Source organism: Pelodiscus sinensis, chromosome 7, assembly GCF_049634645.1.
Source record: "Pelodiscus sinensis isolate JC-2024 chromosome 7, ASM4963464v1, whole genome shotgun sequence".
NCBI lineage: Eukaryota > Metazoa > Chordata > Testudines > Trionychidae > Pelodiscus > Pelodiscus sinensis.
Window position 1 is genome coordinate 65,842,188 of NC_134717.1, and position 14,509 is coordinate 65,856,696.

The following is a 14,509-nucleotide window of genomic DNA, read 5'->3' on the forward strand; positions in this document are numbered from 1 at the left end:
AGAGGGTGGAGGGCCAGCAGGGATAAATATATCTGCGGATATACAGGCACCACTCTAGGGGGCTCCTTGGCTAGCCCAGCAGCCACTACTGAGGGGAAAAAGCATCTGACATTTGTGCACATGGCACACACACCCCTACATGGAATGGACATGAGAAACACATCTCGGAGAACAGTTGAGAGGTAAGTAACCAGTTTTTATAATGGCCCATTTTACATGAGAGCTGGCACCTGAGGGAACCAAGAGTAACAAGCATGGAAAATTCACGTAAGATACTACAAAGCATTTTATTTTAATTAACTTGAGTATAGTTATGGGTATACTCTGTACAGCACACGGGCTGCATAACAGCGTGTCCGACTCAGCTGGAAAAGGCACTGCTTTGAGACTACAGGGCTCCCACAAGCTTCATTTTGTCACTGGAAAGAAACCATCCCTGGACAGATACACAAATCAGTAACTGGTAACCACTCAGGAAGCCTGAAATTATTCACTTTGAGACTGTGCAAGATTTGCCTCACACAGCACAAGACAAGCTTATCTGGCTGGCTGGGAGCATACGATAAGATGCCCATGGAGACCACAGGAAGTAGTAGTTACCTTGTACAGTAAGAATGGTTCTCTGAGATATGTGTCCTTGTGGGTGCTCCACTCAGGTCCGTGTGTCCCTGTGCTGCTGACCAGAGATTTTTGTTCAGCAGTGCCCATTGCGCCATGCCTGCGCACTCTGTCTTGTGATGTTGTTGCTCGTTGGGTACTCCCTCTGGGTACGTCTACACTACAGCGCTAATTCGAACTAACTTAGTTCAAATTAGTTAATTCGAACTAAGCTAATTCAAACTAAGCTAATTCGAACTAACGCATCCAGACTAAAAAACTAGTTCGAATTAGCATTTTGCTAATTCGAACTAGCATGTCCACATTAAGTGGACCCTGAACCGGGGTTAAGGATGGCCGGAAGCAGTGCCGGCAGGGCATCAGATGAGGACTTAGAGCGTGGAGCTGCTGCCTCAGGCTAGCCGAGGGCTGTGCTTAGAGGGACCCGACCCTCATCCCGGACAGACAGTACTCAGGGGTGCCCCGCTTGCAAAGCAGTCCTGTCTTGGAGTGCCCTGAGTGCCCACACTGGGCACATCACAGCACTTGGCCATCAGCCCGGCTGCACTTGCCGCAGGCTGTCATCTGGGGAGAGGAGGCAATTGGGGGGCTGCAGGAGAGCTTCCACCCCCAGAAGCCCGCAGAGCCAGCCCAGTCCTCCCCATCGGGGGCTCGTACCCCATTCCTCCCTCACCTCCTTCCACTTACCCTTCCCTAGCCCCCCTTCCTGATGTACAAAATAAAGAAAACGTGTGGTCAAAAATATAATCTCTCTATTCTATAGAAAACTCGGGGAGACTGGGAAAAGGAGGTGGGAGAGGGGAGGGCAACTACAATGATGAGGGGTTTGGAAGAGGTCCCATATGAAGAGAGGCTAAAGAGACTGAGACTTTTCAGCTTAGAAAAGAGGAGATGGAGGGGGGATATGATAGAGGTCTATAAAAGCACGAGTGGTGTGGAGAGGGTGCATACAGAAAAGTTCTTCATTAGTTCCCATAAAGAAGGACTAGATGACACCAAAGGAAAGGAATGGGTAGCAGGCTTCAAACTAGTAACAGAAAGTTGTTCTTCACATAGCAAATAGTCAGCCTGTGGAACTCCTTGCTGCAGGAGGCTGTGAAGGCTAGAACTAGAACAGAGTTTAAAGAGAAGTGAGATGAAAGTGATGGAGGTTGGGTCCATGGAGTGGTATTAGCCAGGGGGTAGGAGTGGTGTCCCTGCCCAAAGTTTGTGGAAAGCTGGAGAGGGATGGCACGAGACAAATGGCTTGGTCACTGTCTTCGGTCCATCCCCTCCAGGGTCCCTAGGGTTGGCCGCTGTCGGCAGACAGGCTACTGGGCTAGATGGACCTTTGGTCTGACCCAGTACGGCCATTGTGGGCTCAGGGTCGGGAGTCTCAGTGGACCACCTTGACTTTCATGTACACCTGCTCCTGGGTGGCCAGGCTGGCAGCTCTCCTGCCCTAGACGGCCACTTTCCTGTGCCTAGTGCGGAGGTTGTGGACGAGGTCCACGATGTCCACACTAGACCAGGTGGGTGCCTGCCTCTTGTGGTCCCGGGCAAGCTCCCGGAAGCTGGCAGCCTGGTCCTGGGAAGAGGGGGAGGGCTGGGGGGCATCGGGTGGCTGGCTCAAGCCGTGCCAGGTGCAGGGTCTGCTAGCTGGGTGCTGGCAGGCTTGCACCTGGCACAGGCACCGTAGCCAGCCCGTGCCCCTTTAAGGGGTCCAGGGCCGGGAGGGGGGCATACGAGTTTCCCTGGTGTTAGCCAGAGTGGCCACCAGGGAAAGCTGGGGAGGGCTAGCCTCCCACTAGTTCGAATTAAGGGGCTACACACCCCTTAATTCGAACTAGTAAGTTCGAACTAGGCTTAGTCCTCGTGGAATGAGGTTTACCTAGTTCGAACTAAGCGCTCTGCTAGTTCGAATTAAGTTCAAACTAGCGGAGCACTAGTGTAGCGCCTATCAAAGTTAATTCGAACTAACGTCCGTTAGTTTGAATTAACTTTGTAGTGTAGACATACCCTCTGTTACTTTTTTACCCAAAGCCTATTAAAGGACTCCAAGCAGAGGGGAGGAAGGGAGGGTCGAGCACGGACAGGGACGCACATCTCGAAGAACCATCATTACTGCACAAGGTGAGTAACAACCACTTCTCCATCGAGTGGTGTCCCTGTGGGTGCTCCACTCGGGTGACTTAGTAGCAGTACCTGCCACATGATGGTGGGCATTGGAGTCATTTATGTAGAGGAAGGAAGGACCGCATCTGCTAGAGAGATAGTGGGTATGGGCCCTTTCTGTAGGGCGTAATGTTGTATAAAGGGGTGATGGGAGGATTATGTAGCTGCTCAACAAATGTCTGCCAATGGCACATTATTCAGGAAAGCCGTTGCTGTGGCCATGGCACGTGTGGAGTGAGCCCTGATAATCTGTGGTGGCTGCTTCCCTCCAAGTTTGTAAGATGTGTATATGCAGCTCGCAGTCCATATGGATATACGTTGTGCCGAGATGGCTGTTCCTTTATGTGGCCTGGACCAAGAGATGATGAGTCTTTCTGGTCTCTGGTTCTAAGTAGAACACAATGGCTCATCTTGCATCCAATGTGTGCAAGATGGACTCTTTGGAGGAAGTGTGAAGTTTAGGAAAATATGAAGTATATTGGTTCATTTAGGTGGAAATCAGGGAGGAACATGGGGTGAGGCCTGAGTGTAACTTTGTCTTTAGTAAAAGTAGTGAAAGATGGATCGGCCATGAGGGCTGCAATTTCACCTACATGTCTTGCAGATGTTATTGCCACTACGAAGGCCACCTTCATGGACAAATATTGTGGTGATGTAGTGGCTAGTGGTTCAAAGGGTGGCCTGGTGAGCATGTAGAGAACAAGGTTTAAGTCCCAAGATGTCATCGGGGGGTACAGATTTGGCTGCATTTTCTGCAAACCTGTGAGGAATCGCTTCATCATCGGATGTGCAAAGAGAGAGAAATCATCCAAAGTTGTGACCGCCGCTAGATGGACATGGATAGAACTGATGAAGAGCGCTGCATTGCTGAGGTCCATCAGGTATTTAGTATGGTAAGTATGGGGGCGGTAATGGGGGTGTAAATGGCGAATGGTGCACCACTATTGAAAACGTCTCCATTTGTTTTGGTAGGTGCATCTCGTGGAGGGCCATCTGGATGTGTTTAAGTCTGTCTGAACAGGTAAGTTCACAATGGAGAAGCCATGCTATGCGTTTGTTTTGACATATGGGTGGTATGTTTCGCTGTGGTGTTGCGTTAGGTGGTGCAGCACCATGGGGAGGGAGAGGGGTATCGGTTGATCTATTGAAAGGTAGTGTAGCTAGGGGAATCTGGATTGTCTCGGCCAGGCGGGAGCTATCAGAATTACAGTGGCATGGTCGGAGCATATCTTGTTGATCACCGTGGAGAGTAGTGGAATTGGTGGGAAGGCGTAGAATAGGGGAGCTGTCCAGCAAATGGTGAAGACATCCCCTCTGATTTCTTGTCCTGTCCTGCTCAGAAGCAAAACCTGTGGCATTTGCGGTTGAGTAGTGTTACAAAGAGATCTATAACTGGGAATCCCCATTTGCAAAACACTGGGAAGAGAACCTTGGTGGTGGTCTCACTCGTGTTGTTCTGAGAAGTGTCTGCTCAGTTTGTCAGCCCTGGTATTCTGGTGGCGTGGTATGTAGGTGGCAGTTGGGGTTATGTGATTCTTGATACACCTGTTGCAAAAATCTCACTTTTGCACAGAGTGAGCGTGATTGGGCATGTTGGATTGAAAGTTTTATTTTTTTAAAATATTTGTAGTTAATATAAATGTTCCAGTGCAGCATTTCAAACCGCGCAGAGCCCAGGGTCAGCAGGGGAGTCTCCCGCTGACCCCGGGCTCTGTGAGGCATTTCAAAGCGGCAGCGCAGCATGTAGCCTGGGGTCAGTGGGGGACTCTGAGTCCTCCACTGACCCCAGGCTCCATACGGGCACTTCTGCTTTGAAATGCGCAAGAGACCCCCACTGGGGATTCTTGTACATTTCAAAGCTGGCATACCCCCATACAGCCTGGAGTCCATGGAACTTCCCGCTGGCAGAGTGCCGAATTCCTCCTTTGAAATGTACAAGAAGCTCTTGTACATTTCAAAGGAGGAATGTGGAAGTGCCTATTGACTAGTCGAGTAATCAATGGAAATTCCATTGACTAGTCAACTAGTAAATGACTCAGGGGTATAGGTGTAAAGAGGATTCTGTAGTCCAATTTGATAATCTCCAGGACCCACTTGTATGTAGTAACATGTGGGCCCATTCCTTGATAGAAGGGTCTCAGGCACTAATGAAAGGTGACATTTGGATGCACTGGATCTATGGGGTGGTCACTCAGACTAGGGATGTTAATATCAGTTAATTGAATAGTCAAGTAACTTCATGACTTATCGGTTACTCAACTATCCTTTAGTCCCTGGAGAAAGGACCGGCAGCTAGTGCCCTCTGGCCCCACTCCAGAGGAGCCCCCCTGCCAGTCCATGTTGCTGTCTCTGTATCAGGCAGGAGCAGGTCTGCAAGGGTAGCTAGTTGAAAAACCAGCTCCCCCTGCAGACCAGCTGCCTGTTGCTCCATGCTGCTGCCTCTGATACAGAGGTGGCAGCAGCCCCTATCTGGGGGCGGGGGTCTGAGCTTCTGGACCTGGTGTGAGCTGGAACTGAGCTGGGCTGCCTTCTACCTCCGGATACACTTTAAATACAGAGCACAACAAAGGTAGGTCCCAGACTCAGCACAAGCCAGGCTGCTAAAAATTTACTGGTGAGTGTTGCGGGGGAAATGTGTGTAGTGTATAGCATTAACATGTAAGCTTTTGCTTATCAGTTAATCGACTATACTATTACATTCCTAGCTCAGACCCTTGACCAAACCTTCAAATCTGCTATTATATATATATATATATATGGTTGAGACAATTTTCTCCCACTATTTGATCTGAGGAAGTGGGTCATTACCCCCCCTAGTTTGAACTAGGGGGGTAGTGTAGACATACCCTAAGAGTGTAAAAAAGGTTACACTTCATATCTGTGCAGTGTTTTCTCAGACAGTCATTGCACTCTCTTCTGCCCATTTTTCAGTTAATATAACAGTTCCCCCCACCACAATGGCTGACAGAAGGGAGTACCCACTGTACTACTTCCATGTGTCTTTGCTGAGTGTGACAATTCAGTCTCACGGCAGAGTCTCACCTGCATGCAGATGCAGTGTTCACGTGGGAGATTTTATAGCGACCCAGAATTAAGGTGAAGAACAAAGAATCCAATGACTTTTATAATGGCTGATCATTTTGGCATGTCTGATTGTTGGATTAAAGCCATGTCTTGTAACACTTCCAATCCCCACAAAAACCTCTCTAACCTAAACAAGCAGCTCCACATTTGAAAAGGTCGTCTTGCAAAGCAGGAAACTCCCCAAATGCTCTTTATATCTACCCTGATTTGAGTGTATTTAATATGTGAGAAAGGTGCTGTATGACAGCTCTAAAACTGAAGCTTCCTATTGGGAGAGAACACATATCTGACAGGAAGTACATGCTTTCCCTCAGCCCCACTAAACAGAACCTAACCAGCTTTGGGGTTAGTCTTTGTGTATTTTAGCCACTGACCTCTCTGCCAGAATTGCTATTTAAGGTGCTGGCTGTGACACCGGCATGTGCTCTGGTAAAAATACTCCCTTATTCTTCCTTATAATAAAGATTAAATGCATTTTTGTACCACTTAGAAATGTTCAAAAATTACTATTTGATTTTTCCCTCCAGAACTCCAAATTCTGTGCACAATTCGCAGTCTTCACAGAGTGCTGATTACAAAACCGAAATGTCTTCCTGATTAAACAGGTAACCTACAGTGGGTCAAACACAAAGCTCAGAAGAAAATAACCAGCTGAACACAGGAATGTGGTGCAACTGTAGCTATGTTATAGTTACAGTGCTTAAAAAAACTGTTTCAGACTTGGAGTGAAAATATTTTTGCTGCCTCCTACAACAATGCTTGGCCTCTTATATCTAAATTAAATATTTTGAGAGCAAGTACATTGTCTGGGCTTACTAGCTACATCAAGAAATGAATCCTTACCTCACTTAATTTTGACCAGTTATATCAGTGTCTGGTCAGAGAATGACCATGGTATTGCTACCCTGTTGTGCTTAAAAACCAGACTCTGAGTGAACACCAGGAACAGGAGAAGGAGGAAGTAGCAGCTTGGCTACAAATATATGTTTCCTATGAGTGTTCTCTTGATCTGGTGAGCTTGCCACTTCTTGCAGGCCTTTGGAGTGGCTTTATTAATAAATAATTTTCCAATGGGTTGGCTGTTCACAGTTTCTCTCTTTTGCACCACAAAATCGGTTGTAAGTTGTCTTGGGGTCAAATCCCAGGATCTCCCTTTCCTCGTGAATCCGAAAAGAAAATGTTGAAACCGAGGTGCCTGTAAAATACCTGTGAAAGAAAACCGAATGGGCTATTGGAAAAGGGTTGTTTTTAAGATACAAATAATGGTCTTATCAATTCCTACTCTGCTTTTAATTAATTTTCTGTAATACAAAACACAGAATTACTGCACCTCATTCAATTGAGTTATTTAGGTTTGCAAGATTCAATAGCTGTAAAATCTGACTTCACATACTGTGACAGAGCAGGTGGGATACAGCAGGTTAAAGGGCTTGGTGGAAGGGGAGAGAGGCAGCTCTTGCAGAGAGAGGCAGCAATCCTGGCTAATTGGGGGCAGCTGAGACAAGGAGGCTGCGACTCAATTAAGGTCCAGGTGAAGCTGATTGGGGCTGCCACAAGGCCTCTTTTTAAAAACCCTCCCTGCTGGTGGAGTGGGAAGAGTTTGGACAGTGAAGGAGAGGTTTGGAGTGTGGAGGAAGACAACTGATAAGGAGACCAGAGGAGCCAAGTAGAGCAGCCGCCGCCCTGATAAAGGCTGCAGGGAGATGCCAAACACCAAAACAAGGCAAGTGAATCTTATACTGCTACTCCTAAATTGTGGGACAGTGGCCTGACCAAGGGCTAGGGGCCCAGGAGTGGGATTGACTCTGCCACAATACAAACCTAAGAGACATGTATAATAATCAAACTAGCTACCTTGCATGTGCACAGACCCACTGGTCAATAATTGCTATTCCTCCATCTTTGTAGAGCTCTAGCTCCTCCCAAGTGGGTTCAAACCTCACCATCTCAGGCAGTAATTTTTTGAGCTCTTCAGTCTCTAAAAGAAAAAGGAAAAAAAAAAACCTTCATAAGCCAACCAACACAGCACCGTTTGAGAAAATGACTAAGACTGTCCTATTCCATACAGGAAACCCTTGCCATTTGCAGTCAATGTGTTCCCGCATCCAACACAAATGGTGAAATTCGTGAACACTGGGAGCTGTGGCTCCCAGCCACTGTGTTGAGCTCCCCGTGGCTCCAAAACTCACTGCATGGGCTGGGAGCTGTGGGAAACTCACCGTGGGGGGCAGGAGCTATGGCGAGTTCCCTACAGCTCCTGGTCTCCATTGCTCCCAGGCCATGACAGGAGATCCACGAATACACGGAACTGCAAATAGTAATTCTGCAAATGGCAAGGGTCTCCTGTACATTTCATTTAACAGCTGGACAGAACTGGCTGAAAGGTTATAAAGCATAGGAACCTATAAATTGACCTAGGATTTTTGTAAAACTAATGAGTGGGTGGCTTTGGGGGACAAGTGCCAACATTGATGCAAATGCTGAGAGAGTGAGTGTGCCTGGGGAATGGGTTGGTACCACTGGTCTCACTTTCTAATCCTACAAAAGCACCAGAGAATGACTGCAAATCTCAGTTAGATGCTACAATGGCCTCCCCTCTCTGCTTTTTTTTTAATTACACCTGTAAAATCATATAAAGAAAAGTTGCAGTGGAAATGGGACAGAAGAGGCAAAGACCAGACAAAAACATCCACACCTCATGAGGAGAGACTATTAAAAGCAATGTGAGATGTTGGCCTGTGAAATTAATGCATATGAAAGGAGCTTCTTTCAATGGTCTGGAAAAGCAGTCTTTCCCAGAACAGATACAGCACGTCCAGAACTCCCCTCCTGTACCAGTAGGACTCACCCTTACCCATGAGAAGCCAACACTATGGCTGAAGAGTTCTATCTCCTCACCAACTACTCTGCTCTCTGAAAGCTGCCAGGTATAGCCAGCCACATGGATTGTGCTCTCTAGACATCTGCTCCCTGGGAACTGAAGCAGGGCATTAAGCTTGTTTCATGCAGATGGCCAAACAGCCTATGTGAAACACCCAGTGACTACTGTCCAGGCACTATGTATTAGGGCTAGATTTAATGGTCAGCATGGAAATGAAAGGCTCCAGTACCCCCTTTCAATTCCCTGAGATGTTCAGTCTTGCAGGAAGGCTACTGATACTCAGTAATCCAGGATATGAAGTGACAACTGTTGCCATGATGACCAATCTGTATTGTGAAGTAAGCCCAAGGGCTAAACAGGGTGGGAGAGCAGCATACCCTCCACAATGGCATCAGTGGCTATGAAAACTCTCTTTAGTTTATGCCTCTCCATGAGACTGCGGATTTTCTTCACTGCTCCGTGAAGGCTTGGCACATCTTCTCTGTGACCCCAGATGAAGTCTTTTCTTCTTAGGTGAACCCCAAGGTATGGCCCGCCTATAGCAGTGCCCAGCTTTACCTGTCAGAGAACAATCAGCACGTGATATAATAAAAAATGCCGGTATCAACTCAGAATGAAAAATTTGATGGTACATGAATATGTGTGCTGTGGGACTGTTAAAGCATTCTGTTAAGCCAACTAATGTGAGGGGTTGTCGGCTGCATAATGGCAATAATTTGTAGTGCTTACAGCTAATGGATGGGTGTTTATCTAGTAGCAATGAATAAATAAAACTTGCAAGATGGAAGGAGTTGGTTATGTAAAACTCAAATTTATCATCAAAGTCTCAGTGTTCATCTGTAACTGTAAAAACAACAAATAGTCCTGTGGTACCTTAGGGTGTGTCTAGACTTCAGGGTTTTGTGGACAAAAGTGGACTTTTCTCGACAAACCTGTGTCGACACTACCGCCGAGTTCTGTTGACATAATAGCGACAGAACTTGGCAGTTTTGTCAACTGCGGTAAACCTCATTCTACAAGGAATAACGCCTTTGGTCAACAGTTCTGTCGACAGAAGGCGGTATTGCATCCACACTGTCCTTTGCATCTACGCCCTCATGTTGACAAAGCGGCTTGATTTCGACAGAACTGGCTGTAGTCTAGATACTCTTTGTTGACAGAAGCTTTGTTGACAAAAGCCTGTAATCTAGACGTTCCCTTAGAGACTAACAAAAATATATAGTATCATGAGCTTCCAAGGGCAAAACCCACTTCATCAGATGAGTTATAAAGTGGGTTTTACCCATGAAAACTTATGATAGTATATATTTTTGTTAGGCTCTAAGGTGCCACAGGACTAATGGTTGTTTTTATTTTGAAAGAGCGTCCTCGTTAGACTAAAGCAGTGACTGACAGTTCTGAATAGAACATCACTCTCTGCAACAAAATGCAAAATACACAAAATGGAACAAGTCACCCTTCATGGAAGTGAGTATGGCATGGTATACTCAAAACCGCATCCTGGAACTCTCACATTCACCATGTAATAACATTATGATATGTTTTGTACAGAGTATGCCTTGTGATATACCATTTTTGAAGTCTTGACCTGTTGAACATGAATATACTGATGGGTTGTATGTGCTATCACAGTATGAGAAGATAAGCAGCTTTGTAGTGTGTGTGTGTGTGTGTGTGTGTGTGTGTGTGTGTGTGTGTGTGTGTGTGTGTGTTACTGAACTATGTTGTGAGGTTGAGAACACCTGTCATTTCAGGATCAACAATGGAGGAGCCAAGCACTGCTGATGGCCTATAGTTCTCCCAGGACAAAGTCAGGAACCGTATACAATGGAGACTTCTCAGAGCTTGCACATAGACAATAGAGACTGTCTGATTCATGTCATAACAAAAGGATCCTTTCACCAAGCTGGAAGAAACTATAAGAGGGGAATTGACACCATCACTTGGCCTCATTCCCCAACACTACCCCCCCCCCCCGCCCACTCAACTCTTGGAAACATGTCTCCAGACATTTGCCTGGAGAAAAAAGACTGAACTGGGGAGGTGGTCGCAGAGTTTCAGCCTGTGTATGGAAGATTTGTAACCTGCCCGTATGACCAATCAGGAGATACTGCTGCGATTGTACTTTATTTCTAAAGTAACAAACTTTGATCTGTATACTTATTACTTAAACTAGCTCTTTCTGTAGTTAATAGGTCTGTTTCATGCTTTGCCTAAAACCAGTGCATTTTGGTTTAAGTACTTAGAGACTCTGCTCAGGAACGGGAGCTGGGGACTGGGTTATAAACCTACCATGGTCAGGCTTCTGACGGAGGCAGGATGGTATAAGGCTGGGGTTCTCAGACAAGGAGCTGGGATAATTGGCTGGAGTCTCTCTATTAGTTCATGAGAGGCTAGGAGACGCATTCATGTATCTCAGCTGGGTGTGTCCCTGCTTATAGAGGGTTGTGTGAGCACAGGACCTGAAGAGGTTGGCAGCTTGTCACAATATTGTTATGAAAGGGGGAGCCCAGGTTAGTTAAGTCAGAGGGCCCAGAGGCAACCCAGTTCCAGGTTGTACCCTAGGGAACTGTCAGAGTAGGAATCGCATGAAATCTTGCAGAGCTCATGGGAAGCACACAGATCAGTCAACAGGATCTTAACTGACTGGGCAAACTTCGTTCCAGAAGAGGAAAAATCTTGTAACAGCAGAGACTACAGACACTGAATGCCACAATCATCACATTGATAGTTACTTCCCCAAACCCCTCAAAATGCAATCAAAACACTAAACAACTCCACTGTGTCCATCTGTTACAGGAAAAACAGACTGCAAACTACTGTACCTTCATCTGTGTCCAGTCCTCATTGTAGTGTGTCCTGTCTGCCTCATCTGTGGATTGAAGGTATTTTCTCCTAAACTCATCCCCCACCACACGCAGGTGTTTAGCAAACACCATACTTCGACGGGTCTGTCAGGGTGAGAAGAGCTGCCAAGTTACTCTCTAGTAATAGAGCGAGAGAGCGCTATAAACACATGCATGTGAGAAGCTGTTTCCATTTAAAGCTCCTGGAATAGGGCTACTTTTAACACATTCCTGTAATGTGGCAAAGTAACAATTTCTTGCATTTAAATGGGACTTTTTACCAACTGGTGGGTAACTGCATTCACATGCCATATGTACAAAACTTGACACTGCAGGAGTGCCTTTTAATAACTAGACCTGCAGACTGGGAAAAGAGTAGAGATTGACCTACGTTGGAGTTAAAATTTCAGCACCAAAGAGGATGTATAGTATCAATGTTACTAATATGTTACCAACACCCAGTCAACCGCTAGAACATCTGTTCCTCAAATGTCCACAATGTTTATGCCCTGGGTCTGTCAGCCCTTCCCCATGGCAGCAGAAAGATCTAAGCATTAGCATACTGGGTCATGAAACCAGGAAAGCGCAATTTAAATGAAGTTTTCAGTGAGGTTTCTGTTTCGACAGGGTAAGTAAATATTCTGAGGTCACAAGGGGAGTCAGCCAGTGATTTAGATGGGATTAGAATGTAGGATCTACATCACTCTCCCTTCTGCCATCTGGCTGTTCTGGTATAAGTAAAGAAGGCATTTCTATATCAAATCATGTACAAAAGTAGAAAGACAATTGCAGAAAGTTAAGCAAAATTGCTACTGACATTAAATATTCTCCAAGAGACATGCTTCTAGCCACCAAAACCCCTAATTATGTTAAAGAATATGGACAAAATGAAGGTATTCCCTATACTTGAAGATATTTAATATATTTTAAATGTGTTTTGTGATAGTTACCATCTGGAATTGAGGCAGAGCAGAAGCATCTTTGTTATTGAACGTGTTAAGAAGTTGTCTTTGAGTTCAGTTAACCACAATAATCAGAAGTTTGATGAAATTCTTGATTTCTGAGCAAAATGATTTTATCTCCCATGGACCAATGAACATTCTATGAAGATGTACTGAGGAAGCTTGGAATTTATTTTCAAGACAAAAATCCATTTGCGCTTGGCATAAAAGCTTCTCTTCTCTTAACAGAATGGTAAATTCTGGCAGGACTAGGGTAACCCAACAGTCTGCCCTGAGGAATGGACGGTGGATAGCTGCACCATTGCAGAAGCAGAGCAAGAATCACCTGGAATTCTGAGGAACAAAAGCTCAGGCCCTCTTTCCACTTGCTCTAGCAGTGAGGGAGGCTATTATAGCTGACTGTACTAAACTCCAGCCACAGTAGTGGCTGAGCGCACAGAGACTACATCTAGACAACGGAGCTATTTTGGGATACCAGAAGTATCCTGCAATAGCAACTCCACGTCTTGAAACACGTCCCTTATTTCAAAATATATTTCAAAATAATGGGTGCACTATTCTGGTGATAGCACTTTATTTCAAAATTACCTCGACATAAGCTGTGCAAATTGTGTATGATTTCGAGGTAAGGGTGCAGTGTAGATGCACCCAGAGAGAGCAGAGCCATGGCTCCTTTCCCTCCAGACCCCCTTCTCACAGAACGGAGAATCAGGTGAGTAGCCACTAGATAAGCAGCTTGCTAGTGCTTCTAATGGAGCAAGATGAAACAGAATGGCAGTGGGACTGGTCCTGTGTGTGTTCCTCTCACAACATCATCACCAGGCAGCAGTCTAGCGTGCCAGTTTTTTCCTCCACCTGTCATGGCAATAAATACATAAGCACAACATGAAGCTGAAAGACAGGCCAGAGAAAATGGAGATAGTATTTTACTCCAAGAGGCAAGCAAGACTTGTAAGTAGAAGTTAACACAGACCTCTCTCCAAGGCTTGTGGCAGTGCAATACATGAGTGAGAGACTTCCTATGATTAGAGAACCTGCAGCCTCCTTGCTCTCTCTCAAAAAGTCACTACTAGTATATCTTTGGCATCTATATATTATATTGTGACAGATTAATTCTGTACAAACAGAACTCCTATACTGGGAGATAAATTTATCTATGGTCACTTGGTACGAGGGTGCGCTCAGTGCTACAAAGTACACACCAGAGAAGAAAGTATGAACGTTCATTGGAATAATTTCAGAAGTTGGCCTCTGTGTAACTAGTTATTTTTCCTGTACTATGAGTATTCATTGCAGTCTCGTGGACATTGATAGCAGTGCAGTCATCTTTAATACTTAACCTAGCTTCCTTTCTCTTACCTTCTGGTTTGCTAAAGTCTTTGAAAGCATTTTTTTTTTGTTGGGCTACTTTTGATTAGTTAAATATGTGAAAGTACTCAATCCACTTACACACAACTTTCAAAAGAGGAGACCAACGAAAGGGCCAGAGCCAGAAATTGTTGGGTTCCCCAGAATCATATTAAGGAGAACTCCCTGTCTTGATATTACCTCTGAGGTCTAAAGATAACCCACACGGTGTAGCATTTCCCATTACAGGACTAAGCACAGTTACTTTTCACTAGGGTTGCCAGGTGTCCAGTTTTGAACTGGACAGACCAATATTTGATCTTTCTGTTTGGGAAACAAATTGAGAAAATATAAATGTCCAGTATTTTCTAACAAAGATGTAATGTAGATTGTGATGCAATGTCAAGTGTGTCTGGTATTTCTGTTGAAACAATCTGGCAACCCTACTCACCCTCATTGGGATGTCTATTACAGTACAGAACCATATAACCCATCTTTCAACCACTAAGATCTTTCAAAATAGAGCTTCTGGTGGTGAACACAAAGCAAACTTCAACTGAAGTCAACAGGCATCTTTCCCTTGACCTTAATGGGGAGTAAATCTAGAGTTGCAAACT

At 45.4% G+C, this 14,509-nt stretch overlaps 1 protein-coding gene and 1 long non-coding RNA gene across 3 annotated transcripts in view; one reads left to right on the forward strand and one right to left on the reverse strand.

Annotated features, from left to right (window-relative positions):
- Positions 1 to 268: 268 nt before the first annotated feature.
- The window catches only part of POFUT2 (protein O-fucosyltransferase 2), a 47,954-nt gene continuing 33,713 nt past the window's right edge, over positions 269 to 14,509 (reverse strand). Inside the window, exons 6-9 of the mRNA XM_075934169.1 lie at positions 11,563 to 11,688; positions 9,115 to 9,295; positions 7,711 to 7,834; positions 269 to 7,062 (exon numbers count right to left, since the gene is read on the reverse strand). Of these exons, the coding sequence (XP_075790284.1) occupies positions 6,909 to 7,062; positions 7,711 to 7,834; positions 9,115 to 9,295; positions 11,563 to 11,688 (585 nt within the window). The 3' untranslated portion in view covers positions 269 to 6,908. The remainder of the gene's footprint in view (positions 7,063 to 7,710; positions 7,835 to 9,114; positions 9,296 to 11,562; positions 11,689 to 14,509) is intronic.
- On the forward strand, positions 7,358 to 11,621 carry LOC142830247 (uncharacterized). Of its 2 annotated transcripts, none has more exons than XR_012905365.1 (3): positions 7,358 to 7,579; positions 10,492 to 10,874; positions 11,537 to 11,621. It is a non-coding gene; the product is annotated as an uncharacterized LOC142830247 (long non-coding RNA). The 2 variants fall into 2 exon arrangements; XR_012905364.1 differs by lacking the exon at positions 7,358 to 7,579 and adding an exon at positions 9,125 to 9,262.